Source organism: Limulus polyphemus, unplaced genomic scaffold, assembly GCF_000517525.1.
Source record: "Limulus polyphemus unplaced genomic scaffold, Limulus_polyphemus-2.1.2 Scaffold1894, whole genome shotgun sequence".
NCBI classification, from domain to species: Eukaryota; Metazoa; Arthropoda; class Merostomata; order Xiphosura; family Limulidae; genus Limulus; species Limulus polyphemus.
In genome coordinates, this window is record NW_013667504.1 from 116,878 (window position 1) to 137,317 (window position 20,440).

At 35.0% G+C, this 20,440-nt stretch overlaps 1 protein-coding gene across 2 annotated transcripts in view; it reads right to left on the bottom strand.

The window, feature by feature from the left end:
- The window catches only part of LOC111087221, an 80,682-nt gene continuing 60,242 nt past the window's right edge, over positions 1 to 20,440 (bottom strand). For both annotated transcript variants that reach the window (XM_022393147.1, XM_022393148.1), the window contains exon 2: positions 1 to 9,181. In XM_022393147.1, coding sequence (XP_022248855.1) covers positions 4,241 to 8,779 — 4,539 coding nt within the window. In that variant the 5' untranslated portion in view covers positions 8,780 to 9,181 and the 3' untranslated portion in view covers positions 1 to 4,240. The remainder of the gene's footprint in view (positions 9,182 to 20,440) is intronic.

A 20,440-nucleotide genomic window follows, 5' to 3' on the forward strand; every position in this document is an offset into this window, starting at 1 on the left:
TATGAGAAACTTTATTGATCATATGCACTGTACCGCTGTCTTGAAGAAATGTTTTCTGATTACACAAATAACTGAAATTGTTCCATGCACAAAACAAATCTTTTTCACTCAATCTGACTGTGCTTATTTTTATTATTTTCAACGATAGTAGACATTTTTCACTAGACGTTGGCCTTATTTCTACACTACAATATTTTGCGACCTGTTTTATTGTCTGGTACATCATTCACAATAATAAACATACAATGTTACGCAGACCAACAAAATGTACATGTTGATGCTAAAAAGATTTAACTTCATCTTTTCTAAATAAAGTGAATGATAATAAATGCAAATATTTTTCACGACCAAATAGTAATTTCTATATTCTACAACTAACACAAAACGTTATTGGCACACATCACTGGAGTTGCTGCCTTACATGCACTTTGAATTCATATAAATATATTGACACTGTAAGCTTATCCTGGTACAGCATAAAAATTATATACTTCAAGAAGTGATAGCGGATTATTCTTTAAGGTTTTAATTTAAAGTTTGTGCTAAACTTCGATATTTTATTCGAATTTCAGTACACAATATATCCTGACAATTGTATGGAAAGAAATATGAATGATTTGACTATATTTTTATTCTTTGGTAAAGAGCCAGCTTCCTAAAGGTGGCGCTACTTGTGAAACTGTGTAATCGTCACCTTTATGGCATCACTGTATGTGATACAACTTGATTCTTATACTGCGCCATTTCATGCTACAAAGGAATATTTGAATTGCGCAGTATTTTAATTTTTCCGTCTATACAAAATTTTGGTGATTTAAAATTGTTATTATAAACAATTCAAAAATTAAAGTCGATTATTCATTTCAGTTCAAGTCGATATCCTTAAGCTAACAAGTATTCAAATATCATACTAATCGCTAACTTGTTTCTATTAAAGTAATATTTACATTAAATCGAAGGGGGTCGATGTGGAATCATTCTACTGTTATTTCTAAGATTTGCTATCCCTACAAAGTTTTACTGTTTTCTATGAAGGCTTCTCACAGTAATATGAGAATTTAAGAGAATTATAAATTAGTTTCAGTTGTAACTACGAAATCTAAGCACGTTTTTAAAAATCAACCGATATTGATAAACATGCACGTCGTCGGATGACAAATTTAATTGGAGACTACGATATTTCTAAATTTTAAAACAATACGTAGATGTTAACCTAGAATTCAATTTTATTTCCAGAGAAATTAATATTTTAACTCCAATGATAAAAATCGGTTGTCACAATAAGCTGCTCTAAAGACTTTTTTGTTTCCTCAAGTGGGTTATATTTTTTATCGAGGTTTTCTACACCACTAACTATTGACTAATAGAGACTTGTTAATTACTTTATTTTGTTTAAAACCAGACCAGTAAAAAAACACCATCAAATCTTGTCGACAGCAACGTTCTGTTATAGATTGAATAACTAATCGGTAGTATTATTGCTTTCTGTACTCTGAATCCCCATAGCACAGTAGGATATCAGAGACATCATTATGTGGATTATACTTGCATTACATTTGTGTTTTAAGAGGAATAATCTTGGCATTACAGCTGACGTAAAGAACTGACTTCATTAAACGTCAAATTGGAGACAATACAAATGAGTTGTATATAAAAGCGAGAATAAAAATTACTGAACTTTAACTGATATTTGGGTGAATATATAAAATAACTAATGAATGTTTAATAGCAAACGTAATACTTAAAGACAGTTTCTAAATAATCTTTATATAAATTTTGCTTTGAAAATGTGGAAAACATTTAAAGGAAGCCCTTTTTTGATAATTTAAACCATTTTTTTTAAATACAATTTTTCAAATCACGCTGTTCGGTCACATCACATTTTGTTTACCAAACTGTAATTATCTTAACTGTCTATTGATTATTTAATGTTATCGAAATGGCGATCCTTTATACAAAAAAATTGAATTTATTATTATTATTTCAAAAATACTTTGAAAGTTAGTAAATATAATTTATTATACAATAATAAACATTATTATTATCATTACAATAATTTGATAACGGTTGCGGAATAATTTTTATCGTACGTGGAATAGTTTTTATGATTATACCATTTACTATTTTATTATAATTGTACCCAAACGTTTTATTTGGCAGTTTTAGAGTCCAAAAGTGAGAATACTAATAAATTGTGCTTAAGAAGTTTATTACGAGAACTCACACTATCTTTGAATTTTACTTTTTCACGTTCACACATACATATATATGCATTACAAGTGCATAGCACACACTGTAAATATTTAGTTTTATCTGTTATAAATGTACCTTTTGGAATGTCCGAGAAAATAAAAAAAAAGAAAGAGATAGAATTCCAAATACCACTGAAGAACATTAACTTAGTTCTATAATTCACCACCGTCGTTTTCTGTTTAAGCGCTGTAGTGAATCCAGGGGGGGGGGGCATTGTCTACTTTATATTAATTGCAAATACAAAATCTATTGAATAATTGCGGTCACCCTGTAATTCCGATCGAAGACACGCTTTCAATGGGAGTTAAAAAAATTCTGCCAGATAAATTTATTTATTTTTAGCGAAAAGCTATACATTGGGCTACCTGCGCTTCGCCCGCCTTGGAGATCGAGTCTCGGACTTTAGAGTTTGAAGTCCTGACGCTTATCGATTAACCATCGGAGGGCTGTCAGGCAAAAATGAGATAATAGACATTAATCACCTTGTAATTTTTGTGCTTTTTTGTAACCACGCTTATAAATAAGATATAGTAAAGAGTGACTCGTTAGTTCTGACTGGCACATGAATATTAACATTTAAACACAATACTTATAACTGTCTTAATATTATTGTGAGATACAATATAAACATTGGCGTTGAAGTTTGTGTGTTGACGGTTTTGTGTAGTTACCCATCCGCAACAATATCATTTAAGTTAATGGTTGGGCTAAAATTTGAGTCTGGAAAATAATTATATGAAAATAATTCTAGTGCTAACGACAAAGTTACATTAACAATATAATACATATTTTAGTAAATGCACCTTTTTTTGTGATTCATAATGTTGGACTTTTATAAACAGACGTAATCTTTGAATGTTACGTGCGAAAAAAATGGCAAAAACAAACTCAAATAAACAAAGGACTGATAAACAAGCGTGTAAATTGTTTTATAGTGTTGTTTTTCGGCCCAATCACTAGAATCTTAGGTTTCTAGCGCCACGTTCGACTGCTGAATTTTTACAAATCTGCATTCAGGTATGCACACCTTAGATGTGCTTTAACTTACCCGTTTCCAGTTTAAGATGTACTCGACTTTTTCAACAGATTATAAAAGTCGAACATATTAATGCACTATAAAAACTATGAGAAAATCTATAATCAAACGATAAAATGTCAACTTCACTAATCAAGACATCAAAATAATATCAGTCTAAAAATTATAAGTACATCCATAAATATATATAAATATATAGAGAAAGAATTAAGTTTCAAGTACAAAAAAATCACTTTGTAACAAGATCATCGAAGCTAAACATAAAAGAAATGTGACTTGTAGACATTTGCCATGCATAAGAAACAAACACGTAAATCGGAGTTACATCAATATCAATCAAGGGAGGACTGTAACAACATTTTATACATGTACTTATTTTCAGTTACAGTATGTTTCAGACATAGAATAGTGAACTAGAAAATAGACTTTTGAACCACTTATTCTCATGTATTTTATTTTATTGACTTTAGTTTAAATCTATAAACTCATGATTAAAAATAAATTAAGACTAAGTCTTCCAACCAAATTATAATAATATCGAGTGTCAGCTATATTAGTGTTTCGATTAACCCTAACACTGCACACGAGTCAGTGTTTTACTCTGATTCAAGTTTATAAAAATTCACAGTTAGCAAAATAAGAACGATAAAATGAACAGTTGATTGATAAATAATTAAAGAAAGCAATGTTACATGCTTTATGTACGTAAATATAAATAGTAAAATTACTATTCTCCCAACTGCTCGATTTCACAATGAACTCAAAGTGAAAGTGACAGTTTGGCAGTTGTATTGACAGAAATTTAACTATAAAACAGGATCCATGGTGACAAATTTTAGAGACTACAGTTTTGTTTTTGTTTTTTTGCACGTTCCTTATGTACAATAAGTTTACAAATTCAATTTGGAGGCAATAATGATTTTGTGACATATTTACAAACACGTGATCACATTAATCAGTTAAATACATAACGCCTGGACTCAGAATTTCTTGACTTCTTCCAAGTCGCCCGATCTCACTGCAAATCGTCATGATTCCTTCTTGAACTTCAAGAGGGTCAGTTTGAGCAGCTTCATCTATTTGAAGAATTACATCAGGAGAATCTCTCAACAATCCACTGTCGACATGATGCAGTTCTCCGAAGCTACCGTCATCTTTATATTCAATGTTAGTGCCGTAATAGCATTCACTAGTCGAGAAAGGTCTCCTGTCACTAGAAACTCTTCTAATTTTTCCTTCTGGACGACTTCCTTTCGATGACATACGCCTTCGTGGAGAGCACTCATCAGATTCTAAAGGTTCGTATCCATTCATATTAGTATTTAGAGAAAATGTAGAGCCCTTTAGTTTGTTCAAGAAACCTCTTGAACTTCGCTTACACTTTGAGTTAGTTTCGGAAGTTGGGCTGTTAGCGTTTGATTTGGTCAAATCGTTCATGGAATGACTAAATGGCGCTCGTTTAACGTTGGAAACTACAACAGAAGGTGCATTTTCTTGCTCACAATTATTATTTTGAGAAAGTTGGAGATCCAAATAAACAGCAGAATCTGGAGTTATGTCGTCGGTTCCACACGCAACATTGACTTGAACTGCTCGATAGCCCTTCCTGTTGGAAAGATTCAAAGTAAGCGGTAACTCCTGATGTTGACGGATGCGTTCAGCAAGGGGAGAAAAACTACGCAGCATCACATCATAGCCATTAACTCTATCCTTATTCTCATCATTTTCATCCAGTTTGTGTTCAATTTTATTCTGTTCTTCAGAAGGAGGATTCAAGAAAAAAGTAACATCAAAACTATTGGCAGCGCTTTCAGAACTGCAAGTACTTCCGTATTTTCGCAGGTGAAAGTCTAAAGCGCTACCTGACAGACCATTTCTGGACGCCATATTACTGAGTTGTTCTGATGACAGATTCACACTGTTATCTGTTGTCTCCAAACTACACCGGCTCATTCGTTTAAAACGTGGGTGACATCCTGACTGAAAGAAAGGTGACAATGGTGCTGATTCAACATTGTCAACGAATAATGTGTGAACACTGGATCCAGCATAGGCTTTGGTTGACTCGTTGTCCTCATTACTGAGATCCTCAATAGATCCATCTTCCTGATCAGTAAATTCCATTGGTTGTTCTGGATCTCCCTCTCTGCGGAAACGTATAATACCTTTTTCTTTATACAACATTGAAGGGGGTTTATCACCCGCCAATCTGCTATCTGAGGCAGATGACATTGTTCCTAGAGGAACAACGGTCTTCAGCGAGTTACTTAAATCATCATTAGTTGAACAACTGATATGATTTGCTTTCTGAGAAGTCAGAAGACATATTTCACTAGGATTAGTTCTATTTTCATTAGGGCGCGATCTGTTTGGTAAGCTTTTTAACGGAACAGTGTCATCAGCTTCCACTGAAAAAGTCCGAATTATTGGCAAAGAGTTGCCCTGCTCCCACCTTCTAGGGTCATCAAAGGAGGCGTTGTTAAAAGCACCATTTCTGATCCCTTGATAATTGGCATAATAATAGGAATACGCTTCATAATCCATTTCTTCACCTTTACAACAACATCCAATAAACACGTTACAGGGAAACCACAATAGAAGATTACAACACTTACCATCACTAGATTCGAAGTGCCTCATGGGTTGAGTTGCGATGAAAGACATTGTGAGACACATTGCTAGTTCTAAAATACGACATCCAAGCTGGTAGGCCCACCAAGGCCAGGGTTCTGGTTTATTTTTTACAAACACACTGTACACGCGGATAATGCCATAAAGCTGTAAAGCTGTCATCATAAGGCCAAATACGGCTGTTACAAGAGTGACTTTTACAGCTAAGCCTAAAGTCGGTCTGGGCAATTTCTTTGGAAGTTTGGCACCATCAATGTGTAGCTTTGTAAACGTGACTCGTATCATTTCACTCTGCTTTCTTAACGCTGCTCTGTACAGCTTGCTGAAGATATGAAAGTAACCAACAGAAAGAAATAAGGACCACATGCAAAACATCACTTGGCAAACAAAGAGAAGAATACCAGCTTTTACAAATGAACCAACAAGGATGTCAGTTGTCAACGAAAATGAAAAATGAAATATAATGATCCCGGCTAATATGCTTGGTTTCTGTATTTTTGGAGATAATAGTTCTACTTTCGTTGCTTGGAGCAGAGCGAGAAAAAGAATTGAAAATGCTGAAGTTAAAAAAGGATATCCACTGTTAAAAACAAAATAAGCTAACACAGCTGGATATTTTCCTTGTAAATTATAGGGATCGTAAAGCAAGTACACTGCTCTCGAAACACCCATAAAGAACATCATGATATTCAAACTCATAAAGTATCCGCGACTAAGTAGTCTCACAAATGTCTTTAATCTTAACACACTCACAAATGAGTAAACGGCCAGAAGTGTAAACAACGATCCCATCATATAAACATGAACATCCCAGGCTAAACCCCAAGTAATTTTTGCCTTCTTCCACGCTGGGCCTGGCTCCGCAAATGGTATTGGAGGTTCTGTCACAGGCTCTTCTGGAGTGTCTTCTCTTGGTACTTTAGGCTTTTGGAATGTTTCGATGATATTGGGTAAAATAATATTTGGACCTCCATAAGGAGGGTCATTTAATTGCTTATCAATATTTTGTAAAGATGAGGATAATGTACGCTGAGTATTCTCATTGGGTGATAAAGTATGCTTTTCCCACAGCACTGCTGGATGCCCTGTTGCTAGAGGTTTGGGAAAATCTGTTGACGTTTTAAACAACTGAATAGTTTTTTCTGTATCCGGAGGACCTGTAGAAGTTTGTAAAACCTTTACAGGTTCATTTGCTTGACTTCCATCAATGTTCTTCGATGGATATAATGTTTTGTGAAAGGGAAACGATAAATCCGATTTCGGTTTCACATAAAGATTGGTATACAGTGGAGTTGGTTCTTCAGTCTCAGTTTTAACCTGGGTTTCTGTGGTGTGCGAAACAGGATTATTTTTCCAAGTTGATAGAAATATTACATCTGACGGCTTTGTGTGAAAAACATATGGGGTTTCAGTTATTGTAACTAAGATTTTTGGAGTTACAGAATATGATGGTTGGTTTTTAACATCCTTCTCGAACTGAGGATGTTGTACAGTTGTTTCAGATGAGTCAACATGGTATTCTTTAATGGATGAAGATAATATTTCTTTTGAGCGAACAGAAGTTTCTTCCTCGCTGCTAGTTGTGAGTGGTAAAAGTACCGTCAACGCACTTTCTAGAAACATCTTAGTTGGAGAATCTGAATAACTTATCGATTTCACAGTAGTAACTGGATGTTCTGGTCCTGGAGAAGAGCTACTTGCTTCTATTACATCATGTTGTGACAACTGTGTTACTTCTGTGGAAGTGTCTGTTAAGTAAGTATCAAGTGAATAAAATAACGAACTACCAGCTGCTGAAGTTTGAGTACTATCCTTAAAATTGCTTGAAGTATAAACAGAGGATGTTACAGTCGGAGCTTGCGTTATACTTTTTGTTACTGGTTGCAATATATAATCGGTAGTTTCTTTGTTCTCAAAGCTCTGGCCACCAGGCCAAAGAGTATGGGAGTTTCGAGTTATTTCTGTTGACGAATCTGGAGTTTTCAAACCGAGATTATAATCATTTTTCACTCTGTGAAACACGGAATCCGATTCCTTTTCAGTTGTGATGACTGACAAGTTTTCAGTAGAGACTGTTAGATTTTCTAATGGTGTACTCGGCTGGAATGAGGAACTACTAAGTAGGTCTTCCCAACTCAGGGATGATATATGGATATCATGTGGTGTTAATGCAATTTCTTTTATGTTGTTTGGAACTGTAGTACTCTCATACATTATCTTCGTGTAATTGATGTTTTGGTGACTAGAATCAACAGTTTGGGTACTTGTAGTAACAGAATCTGTGGTCTTACCATTCTCTCTATTATAATCAGAAACGATCCCTGGCCAAGATTCAGAAAAGTCGTAAACGCCAGGAGATGAGCCAACATCATCATCCTTGGAGAAGTTTTGTTGATCAAAGGAGGTAAGTTCACTATCTACAGTAGATTGCTGCGTTGGAGGCTCTAAAGATATTACAACAGGTTTGGTTTGGTTTTCTATAAAGTCTTCATTTCTAAGGTCAATAAAGGATGACTCAACTTCATGCTCACTTGTTTCTTTTGATGCTGAGTCGGCGGAGGAGAACTTGGCAAGTATCGTAGCGAGTGCTTGTTCAAGTCTTTCCATATTCCAAGAATCAAGGAAAGATCCTGATGAGGTTGAAGGATCTTCTCCATTATAGTTATATTCTTGAACACCGCTTCCTTCGAAATTTATCAACTCCGAATGCGAAAAAGAATCAGATGGCATTTTCCGAGAGTCATACAAAGTTGTATCTATATCTGCTAAGACAAACGTATTATATAGGCTTAAGAAAGATGTTAGCAATGCCCACCAGAAACGAAATACACGATTGGATTGCATAGTGAGCAGAGCCATTTACGTCATCACTTTCTTTGTTTCACGACAAATGTTGGTTCTTTACACTTCCACTCAAATTCGTCGCGACGTCAATTATACAGTCTGTTGCTTGGGGATAAAGGAATATGTCAGGTATTCTCGTGCACGTGTCAGAATCGATATATTTCTTCTTCAACCAGTCGACCTAGGATTAACCAAAGGCAAGAACACAACATCCAGGCAGTCTCAGATCGCTTCTTAATTTTCTTTCTTGAAAGATTTCAATGAAATGTTTGTTTATGTAAACGAGGATCACTGTATTTCTACTTGTCATGAGGAGAGGACAGCTAGCTCGTAACTTCTTCCGTTCGAAGATGCTTCTTTAGAAAATCGTCAGTTAAAGTATTCACATTGTACTCTCGATCCAGCTTTTCTTAACACCTGCAGAAGAGGAAATTTCTTTTATTAAGTTATAACAAAAAGTATACATCTTATTTTTCTTTTATAGACATAACTAACATTATTACATATAGTGTCTAAATATTGCTGCCACTTAACGTCAAATAATGTGAGATCAACTGACCAAAGGTGTAAACAAGTAGAAAAACCAGTCTGAAGACGAAATGACTACAAATCGACATCTTTACTTCAATAGTCATATTCTTGAAATAATGGTGTTTCAATACAAAAGGTTAAAAATATTTTAAAGTAATACTGTTATAAATAATTAAATAAAATGCGATTCCCTTAATTTGAGTTGTTAAGTTGATGGGCATATCTTCTCATACAACCATGTTAACTTTATGTACTGTGGCTAAGTAAATTAAAAATAAATAACGTCAGCGTATTTAATTACTAAAAACACTATAGCTTTTGTGTCGTTTAAGTATTACACCTTACTGTGACAGCTTGTTAAATGTCTTTTTTTTGTGCTCATGATGTTAACTTCAAATAACCTGTATATATAAAACGTTTAATAATATTGTAAAGATATGAGATGCAAGAGTCGAAACTGAAATTTAACCTAAAAAGCATCTTATGCGCATGTGAGCTATACGGCCATGTTAGAATTCATGCCTATACGTTCAGAATTTTGAACTATTGACCTGAGAGAAGGCAGCCAGACAGCAGCAACCGCCATCATAAGGGCTTTATCTGACTCTTTAAATTGAAAAACTCACTTTTATAATGTGTTGTCCAGCGCTGAAAGTGCGGAACATTTTCAGTGGCATCACGTCTCGATTCTTGGACCCTTCAAACCCTTACAAACTAACCACTAATGAACTCCTGGCTCTGTGTAGAAGTACATTTGTGGATCTTAAGTTTTATTCTCAAATTGGTGATTTGTTTTTATATCGTTAATCATCGGTGGACTCCACACATTGAATCATATTGAGTATTTAATGTTTTTACCTGTTATAATACTCAGCCTAAGGAACTGACTACAACAATTGGGTGAAAATTTCTGTGTAAGATGTACATAAAGGGTCCATCAGTAATTAGTAGGATGAATTTTAACACTGCTGGTGTTTTTGTTTGGGTGTGTGTGTGACTCAATTGTTACTACGCCCCGTGTAGCCAATGGAGTCGAGGACACACAAGCAATTTGGCGCATAAATATTTCATTAACGTGTTCAAAAAGTCAGTGGGATTATGGGCTCCATCATGAATTCTAAGGTTCAACAAGGGGGTAATATAAGCAACTTTACAGAATACAAGATGTCACACTTATTTAAAGTAACAGGCACAAAATTTTCTAAGTGTTTTTATTGAAGTATTTAAGCAAATTAACTTATAAACAGGCTATTATTAGTGACCCTGCACAACAGCTACAAAGAGAAAAGTCGTAGCCGTTTATGTCCTCAGACAAGCTAATATATTTTACAATTAAAATGAAAGGTTCCGTTGTTATCGCATCCACGTGTCTGAAAGTTGTTCAGAAAATTTATAAATAATCTGTCATTTCGTTTCATCGTATTTTTTTTTTGAGTTAGGAGATTTGAATTCAGTACACATTTCAGAATATTCTGAGTGTCGGAAGAGATAAGCAACAAGCTTTACCTTTACCAGAAATGACATTAAAACAAAATGAACTTTAGCATTTTTATTTTACTGTTTTCTGCGCAATCTAAAATATGCTATAATGCATAAACTATTTTATTCTCACTTCTAAATCTCAACTGAAAATGAACGATAGCTCTTGACAAATTATATAATTATTAACCGAACTATTAACCCAGTTGATGAAACAATGCATTCTAATCTCTGTATATATTTAATTAGTTATACTTATTACCGGATTCATATCGATTTTTATTTTTGATCTGAGTAAGTAAGTAACTTGCTCTGATCGGAATATTAATTATTATTTATAATGATGTTCTAAGCTTTAACTCTTCCCAAACGTCTGCGTCCTTTTAAACCTAATTTAGAACCACGAGCTATGCTCATAGTTTCAAGTTAAGAATATATTACATGGAAACCTGGCTCTATCGTAGTTTTAAATCGTTCCCAGGACCTGATAAATTGTCACATATAGCACATGAATAAAATTACAAAAATTATCGTCTGAGTTATCCGACGCTAGATTGTGTACAACTCCCATCTTCCAAACTAGATTTCATCGGTGGGGAGGTTACAGAACAAACACCCCTCCAGCTGCCTCTACCTAACAAAGGCCTATGCCATCTACTGGTTTGGGTACACACGTTTGAACTGGGCAACAACGCTTTAGTTGTTAGTCGATAATTTTCCCCACATTTGTCACCACTAGACCCAGCTGTGACTTGGAGTCCAATAAATAGGACTTTGACTAATCTCTTTTCATTCCTAGAATTCACATTAGGAAACAAAAGCAAACATAGCTCCTGTTTGTAAGGGTAACTGTGAGAGGTCACTTAAAAAGAAATAAAATAAAAACATCAATACTGGAAACTGCGTAAGAGGGATTTCAACCCTGGAAGAGCGAAATTAAACAGCATTAGAAAAAAAAGGAGGGAATGGACTATGAATTGTTATGTACAATGTCTTTAATTTAGGCTTCGTATAAAAAAGTAAATGAAAATTGTCGAATACACGAAATTTATTAGAAACTATTAAACGACCGCAGACTTCACACCAAAATAAATTAGAATACACGTGACCACAAAGGGATCACAGTGAGTGTTGTCGGATGCATGAAAATCATATTATATGTGATGTTCAACAATAATTCACTCGCTAATAAATTAGAAGTGATTCCGAGGACAAAACAATTACCAAACTGAAAAATTATTATAGATGTACGAATTACTGTGTTGTTGGATTCCAAAATATAATAAACAGGTTGAGGCACCCGTCCTACGTCCAGGGGTATAAGGATTTAATGTAGGGCTTGAGCTAATAAATTAAATGAAGAATTTGTATTTACATGCGTAATTTATTTCACACATAATTTACTTTACAATTACTTTCTTTCACTTTACAGAAATGGTGTTACAATTACTTTGCTTTTACTAATCCTTTTCTACAGCCTCATTGTTTGTTGATACTCTGAATGTTTCTTGATACACCACATTAGAAGCTCTTCCTCCTTCCTGGGCTAAAATAAAGATATTTCTTGGTGATCTTACTCATGAAACTCAGGTGTAGTTCTGTCACTTTAAGGGCATTTTTTCCTGGCAAAAATGTGGATGTTTCACATTTTTAATGAAAAAAACTCAAATTTCCAAGAAAAAAAATCAAAGAAACTCGAAAAATTTTAGTAATACAAATTGGTCCAAGACTGTTGAGTCATTAGCTAAACAAACGGTAGCTGTGGGCGTGGCCAAAGATATGTGGGGCCGGATAATAACCACCCTATGACATGCTTCTTGGTCCAATGTATAATCTTACCAAATTTGGTTGATATTGGTACAAAGACCATGGAGTAGTTCGCGGACAATTTTTTTTTTTTTACTTTTGCAAGTGTAGATTGAAAAAAAAATACTCTATCAAACATTGAAATAAGATAGTGGTTATAATAAATAGTGGTCTTGAAGACTCGAAACGAAAATCAATTAAAACTAAACAAAATCACAAGGGCTTAAGTATTCTTATATTGCTTTTCTATAACATATGAAAGCGTACGGAGTGATAAACAGCGACTCCTTCATTTTGGTACAGTTTAATGAAAAATCTACCAGAGGGTACGCGAACAATTTTCTACACCATATTGTAAGAAAGAAATTAATCATTTCTTTTCCAATTTTTTTTCATGAAAAGGTCTGCCACGATTTGCATACTTGCCCAAATTCCGTAGCAGGTCGATTTATTGTAGTTTAAATCATACTCGCTTAAAAAAATCCAAGTTTTTACAAGGTCATCAATCATTGTCACCGAGGCACAATATTAATCGTTTCCACATAAACATTAAGGCTAATTCGGGGTTCCCAGGTAAAACAAAACGAATACAAAAATTTATCTCGGAGATGATCGTGTATATCCCACAAAGAACGGAGTTTTATCTTTATTCACATATTTTCTAAATTCTAAAGAAATTCCAGAGTCTTGTGTTCGTATCTGAAATGTATATTAGATTATTAAAAACCAAACTTTTCAACATTAATTATTAGTAACATGAAATGTCCACTGTCATTCAAAATTATGAAATATGTTTTTGGATATTCACACAAAGCTACTCATGGACTATCTGCGCCAGCTGTGCCTAATTTTGAACTGACAGACTAGAAGGATGGTAGCTAGTCAACAGCACCCTCCGTCAACTTTGAACTACTCTTGTTTTACCAAACAGTGGCATTTGACCGTTACCCATATAATGCTCCCACGGTTTCTAAAGAGCGATGCGTGATTTTTTCTTTGTTTACTATAACGGGATTTGAACATTGGATCCATAGGTCCACAGTTCGGCACGATAACCACTGTGCCATGCTTAGCCCATAAAATATGTTTGTTGGAATGCTTATGCAAGTAGGCACATACACAGAGAGAATGGGGCTCACGATCCCGATGGGGCCTTTGAGAGGGCATAAAAAAGTCTAGTCAATTAATGCTGAGCTATTTTTTTAAACTAGTGACTTAGTCGAATTCAGGCGCTTCCCCTAAACTAATGTGTAACCCATCGCATTTTCTGCACAATTCCAGTTACTGTTGCAGAATGGGAATTATCTTTAACCAAGTTGAAGCTGATTAGAAATAATCTACGTTCCATCATTGCCCAAGACAGTCTGGCAGATCTGGGATCACTTGCCCTGTGAACTTTGACACTATGATTAATCACTTTACCGGAGAGAAGGCCAGAAAAATTAACTTTTAACTCACACACACTTAATTTCGTGCATATATTGTTGACCTCACCTGGATGAGCGAACTGGCATAAAACATTCAGATGAATTTAATGGTTAAGATTGAGGTTTGTATACATTTATGAAAGTTTGATTTGTTTACGTCACTCTATGTTTTAAACCAGGGATGGTTGGTTGTCACGTGACTTGCAGATTTGCTTATGGAAAATCGTTTTAATAGAACGTACTCAACACTGTATTGTTCTTATCATTCAAGCTACCCTTTCGTTTGATTATCAATTGATCGCAGTGTCCACATGTTATAATGCTGTTCCTTAGTTAATTAACTGATGAGTGTACTACAAATACGAATGACTTTAGTAATGTGTATATCGGCTTACTTTAGAATTATTTAGGAGAAAGGGGGCACTTACTAATCTCTCCCCGGTGGCCATTAAATCTTTCGACGGCCCTGTAAAAGCACAGAACATAAGTTATATACTGTATGATTCTCAGTGAATTAGCTATTATTTTGAATGACGCTGTGTAAGTTATGTTTTATAGATGCAAGTGTTACTCGTCTGGTCTTTGGTATCGGGAACAATGGATTGCAATATGTCACAACACAAGGATTTTGCGCGGATGTGAAACACCAAACCCGAGTCTTGGAAACTACAGGACAAATACAATGGTTCAAATTTAGTTTACTTATAAGGCTGAAATGGAAAGAAAAGCATTAAAGATAATCACATAGCTGTGTGTACAACTATTTTTTTATGTTTATTCATCACTAAAAAGAAGTTGTAATCAAATTTGAATTACGAAAATTACCTGTTCAATTGATTTAATGTACAAATATATTGCATTATATTCTTAACGATTAAATGTTACAAGCAAAAATTGAATTATTGTTAAGAGCTGTCAATATCTACACCTTCTCTGCAGTTCAAACTGACAATAGTCAGTTTTCGTAAAAATAATCGTAAATTATTGAATTTGTATTTTATATATTTGGCAAAGGCACTATGGCTATCTGTCATCATCCATAATTTTAAACTACTGACCTGAGGGAAGGCAGCCAGTCGGCACCACCCTACCACCCACGCTAAGAGACTGATTATCACTCTTATAACGCGCACGCACAGTTTAAAGGCTCATCAATTTCGAAATCTAGAGCTCTACCACAGGGCTATCCTGCACCCCAAATTATTGAAACATAAGTCAGCTAACAAAAGCTCTTACAGAACTTCAAAATATTTGAAAGATACTTCTGCTTGCTGTCAAGTCGAATAGTTTTAAGAAAACTAAAATAACAATTTTGCATTCAACGATGGTGGAAAGCCATGTATCCCTTCGCCGCCAAACATGTCTCGCTACTAAGCCTTTCGCCCTGTAGCAATACCAATCGTAATACTAGTATGTAAAAAACATCCTTTCTTATCTCACCATTTACGTGTGTACATCAACTTCTATAAAGAAAATCGCGATAATTGAAAAAAAAACAAAAAAAACATAATATACATTTTGCACTTCGCCATTGTATTTTTGTTATTGATATGGCTAGCAAAATAGTTTCTGGTCGAAACCGCAAACAACACTGGCATAATAATTCAGTAGAATTAAGTGTAAGAACCACAAAACTACCAGTAGCTGCTAACACCGGTTGTATAGGCGCGAGCAAAAAGTTCCACATAGTTTAGCTACAGCGTAAAGACAGGCATTCTTCCTTTAAAAACTATTCTATTTTTTTGATTTTGGTGGCAACAACACAACTGTATGGCGTTATTCATAAGCCAGAAAAGTGTGAAGTTACGTAGCAGTTAACAGTTCATAAAACGTTAAGAGTACAAAAACGTACACACGTGTTACCCAGCTTTTAAGTGCTGTAAGTACACCCTGATGTAATTATTACATGTAAAACATACCAATTATATTCAAAACATAAACAGCCACAAAATGGAAAGGGTAGACAAAATTACATGGGACAAGGATTAGTGGACAGAAAATCAATTATAGGATCGTTAAATCATCTGTGTTGAATTTAACGTTTTCTTTACTACTGTTTCGTAATATAGAAATGTATATTTCATAACATACATCCTTGTCTGCATTAAAGAGGATACTGTTTTCTTGAATGATTAATATGCAAATATAAAAAGTCTTAAATTAATCATGGTGTGGAGTATAGCTCGATCTGAAATCATATTACATGGTAACTGGATTATCCTATCAAAATATGACATTCAGAAGTGATGTATGGCTTGATCTGAAACCATATCAGATAACGACTTAACTGGATTATCCTATCAAATTATGACATTCAGAAGTGAGGTATGGCTTGATCTGAAACCATATCAGATAACGACTTAACTGGATTATCCTATCAAAATATGACATTCAGAAGTGAGGTATGGCTTGATCTGAAACCATATCAGATAACAACTTAACTGGATTATCCTATCAAATTATGGCATTCAGAAGTGAGGCATAGCTTGATCTGAAACCATATCAGATAACGACTTAACTGGATTATCCTATCAAAATATGACATTCAGAAGTGATGTATGGCTTGATCTGAAACCATATCAGGTAATAACTAGCTGGATTATCCGCACCCCAGATAGAAAGAGCTATAAGACGAATAAATACTAATTATAGGAAGACAATAAAAAAAACTTTCGAAGTTCATGGAATATTTCAGTTTATGGGAGACTAAGTACACCTCATTCACCAAGTGACATGCCATTATCTTTCTCCTATGTTTTCTTGTGACGACGAGCTTAAAACACATGTCGTATTTAATTTAAACACCTGTTGATTTTTCTTTGTAATTTCGAGTAAAAACGTTTAGAGTGTGGCCAAGAGTACGCTGATGACGTAGTGTTTTGATTGACGTAAACCTTAATTAAACGTTTAGGCTTATTTCAAGTTACGCTGTACAAGTAAGTCTTAATTACTCAGAATCCTGGAAAAGAACGTCATAATCAAAACTTAGTGATCATTTGAAGCCAGGAGTTCCTGGTTTTGCGTTCAGAGTACGCTAAATGAATGCGACTCTTGGAAATCAACTTACCTTATTTACGTAATTCCGTGTTTTTAGACAGTGCATAGAATTTTGGTACAAGAGAGAGAGAGAGAGAGAGATTTGTAAATCATCGGAATATCACATTTTTTCTTTGTTTTTTAAACGAGTCTGAGGCATCAGTCGATCCCAGGAGAGTCCGGTTTAAAGCCGAGTTTATCACTATATATATCTGAAACTCGCCAATACTGATAGTTTTCAGTATAGTTCTTTATGAATTAGTTTCAGATACACTTTTCTGTTTGTTTGTTAAATAGGGAGATTTTCTTTATGAACACGGTTTGTAAGATTAAGTTTGTGTATATAGTACGGTAGGAAATGTGCATGCAGGTCATTAACGTACCTTATTAAAGTTATACCGTAACCTCGTGATTATATATTTATATTGAAGACGATGTATTAACTACGGCAGTTTGTTTTAGAGCAAAGCCACACTGGGCTATCTGTTGTGTACACCGCGGGAATCAATTTAGTTTGTTTGGAATTTCGCTAACCGTCCCTAATTTAGCGATGAAAGACCAGAGGGAAGGCAGCTAATCATCACCACCCACCGCCAACTCTTTTACCAACGACACATTATAAGGCCCCAACGGCTGAAAGTGCGAACATGTTTGGTGGGATGGGGATTCGAACCCGTGACATTCAGATTGCGAGTCAAGCGCCTTAACCACTTGGCCATACCGGGCCGCGGGGAATCGAACACCAGATTTTAGTCCGTTAACTCACCACTGTCCCATCGAGGGACAAATACAGAGTGTGTGAAAGTAACAATGAATGTAACAGTAAATCTGTTCAATACTTTTATAAACATGTGAAGGTGTATATTGATCATGCGATTTTGTCTTGAGAACGTATAAATAAATTTATATTTTTACAGTCCATTTATAGATGTGGACCTAAATTAAGGCAATAGTAATAGTTAACGGAGCTCTGCTTCAAATACAGAACCTCAAACTCTGTTTTTATAAATTCAAAAAAAGATAGATTTAGGGTAGACAGATAAAAGGTTTAAAAAAAAGTTTTCGTAACGCTTCCACCATTAGCTTATATTGTAAGATATTTTAGTCGGGTAGGAAAACAAGAATGACAGCCACATGATTGACCTACTTTTTGCAAGAGTTGTATTTTTAGATTAAAGTAATATTGTCTACATTGAATGGATAACGGAAAGTGTGCCATGATAATTATAGTAAATTGTTTTAAAACGGATTTAACTTTAAAATAGCGCTCATAAACTGCGTCAGGTATACATTAGTACATACGTTTTGTTTACAAAAGAAAATCATTTTTAACCGGGGTTTGCCAAATATTTCTTCCAAAATCGAAACTGAAAATGAAGATCTGTTCTTCGCTCAAGATGGAGAACAATAATTTCACATAATTATTTAGGAAGTGATTCGAAATAACTAGTGAATTTTACATATCCCACTTCGGAGGAACACAAATCAACGTGCAGTAAAACTTACTTAAGCGATTTTTTGTTTTGAATATCTCCATTTGTTGTTTTTTCACCTCTTATATAAACATATTGTTTTCAAGTAATAATCCAGCTTCAGTGAAAAATGTTGGGATATCTAGAAAGACGTGTGCTTAGAAATTTCATATTAAACATTATGATTAACAGGTGGAGCTACTGACCCAGCCTAATTTTATTGGCTAGACAAAGTTTCGACCAAGTGATAAAACAGTAATATTGCCTAAGGTGTAACCTCATTTATGTTGTCATCTGTTACATATCTTTGCTTCTGTTATTTATAATATATTGTTACCGACAATCAACGCTGCGACACTACAGGTCTAGAAAGAACATTCTCCATTGTTCAGTGTACAACTAACAACAGCTTTTATCGTAATGTGGGTTGTAACATAGTTATGGTCGTTACAAAACTAAATAGGTTAGAAAGTCGATCATAGCTTGAGAGAAAAATATCAACTCTGGTATATCCTAGGAAAACTCTCACAAAACTTTCATATCCATAAATTTAGACCGTGATCAGGTTTTTTTGCCTCGCAGTTCTTCGTCGGGTGACGAACAGGTAACTTCTGTTACATTTGTAAATTCAAATTATGTCTGTGTAATACATATGATTATTCATTATTAGGATAATAAGCATCTTCCACGTTTTCTTTTTTCTTTTACTCAACTTCCGATAAATAGAAAAAATATATATATATCGATGTCACTATATGAAAAAGACAAAACTTGGGCACAAAGTACACAGCACGAAAGGTACCCTATAGTTAGAGTTATATTTCTGGATGTAGGACTACACTACCCCATGTTTTATATTTAATCTTTAGCCTCACATAAAAACTGGTTTAGAAATTTAATTCAAAATTGGGAGCAGAAGTAGCTGATTTGTTTGTTTTGTCGAATTTTGCATAAAGCTCCTAGAGGGATATCTGTACTAGCCGTCCCTAATTTTAAAGTGATAGACAAGAGGGAAGGCAGCTATTCAACATCACCCACCGTCAACTCTTGGGCTACTCTTTGCCAAAAAAAGCGGGATTGACTGTGACATTATAACGCCTCCAACGCTGAAAGAGCAAGCAGTGTTCGTTGACGGTATTCAAACCTGCGACCCGCAGATTTCCTACTACAACAGAAAAAAAAAAAGAGGAATGCACACAAAATGTACAGAAGTTGTTTTCTGAAATTAATGTTCTAGCACATATAATGATATCATTTGTATTTGTATAGTCGTTATGGCTTATCTTTTACTGTCGGACTGCGAATCGCAGGATCAAGATTCGAGGTGCAATGCCGTTGAATATGCTACTCATTTTTCATTGTGAGTATATCTTAAAAGTGACAGTCGATCGGTTCCAGGAGACGGACAAATCTCACCTGGCGGTGGGTACTGTTAACTGGTCGCTCTTCCTCTGGTTAGTAGTAGAAAAGGCTATACTTCAACCCTAGGGCCCCCCAGTGGCACAGCGGTATGTCTGCGGACTTACAACGCTAGAATCCGGGTTTCGATACCCGTGGTGGGCAGAGCACAGATTACCAATTGTGTAGTTTTGTGCTTAATTACAAACAAACAAGCAATCAACCCTAGGAGTTTTTGACGTGGAAGTTTAGGCTACGTACGCAGATTGAAAATACGAATGCCAGCAACGATACTTGTTTACGGCCTAGCTGTTTGACATTGCATCTCAACTTCATTTCACAAAATGAAAGAATTCAGTACACTATTTGTTGGAACCACAACTCATAATGTATTTCATTGAATGGTTTCGGGATTATTATAAAGCCACATAAAACGAATAAATAAAATAATGTTGTAAAGGGTTTCGCTAACCCTAAGTATATTGTTGCGTCAACGAGTCACGTGACCACTGTGGCGCCCTCTAGTT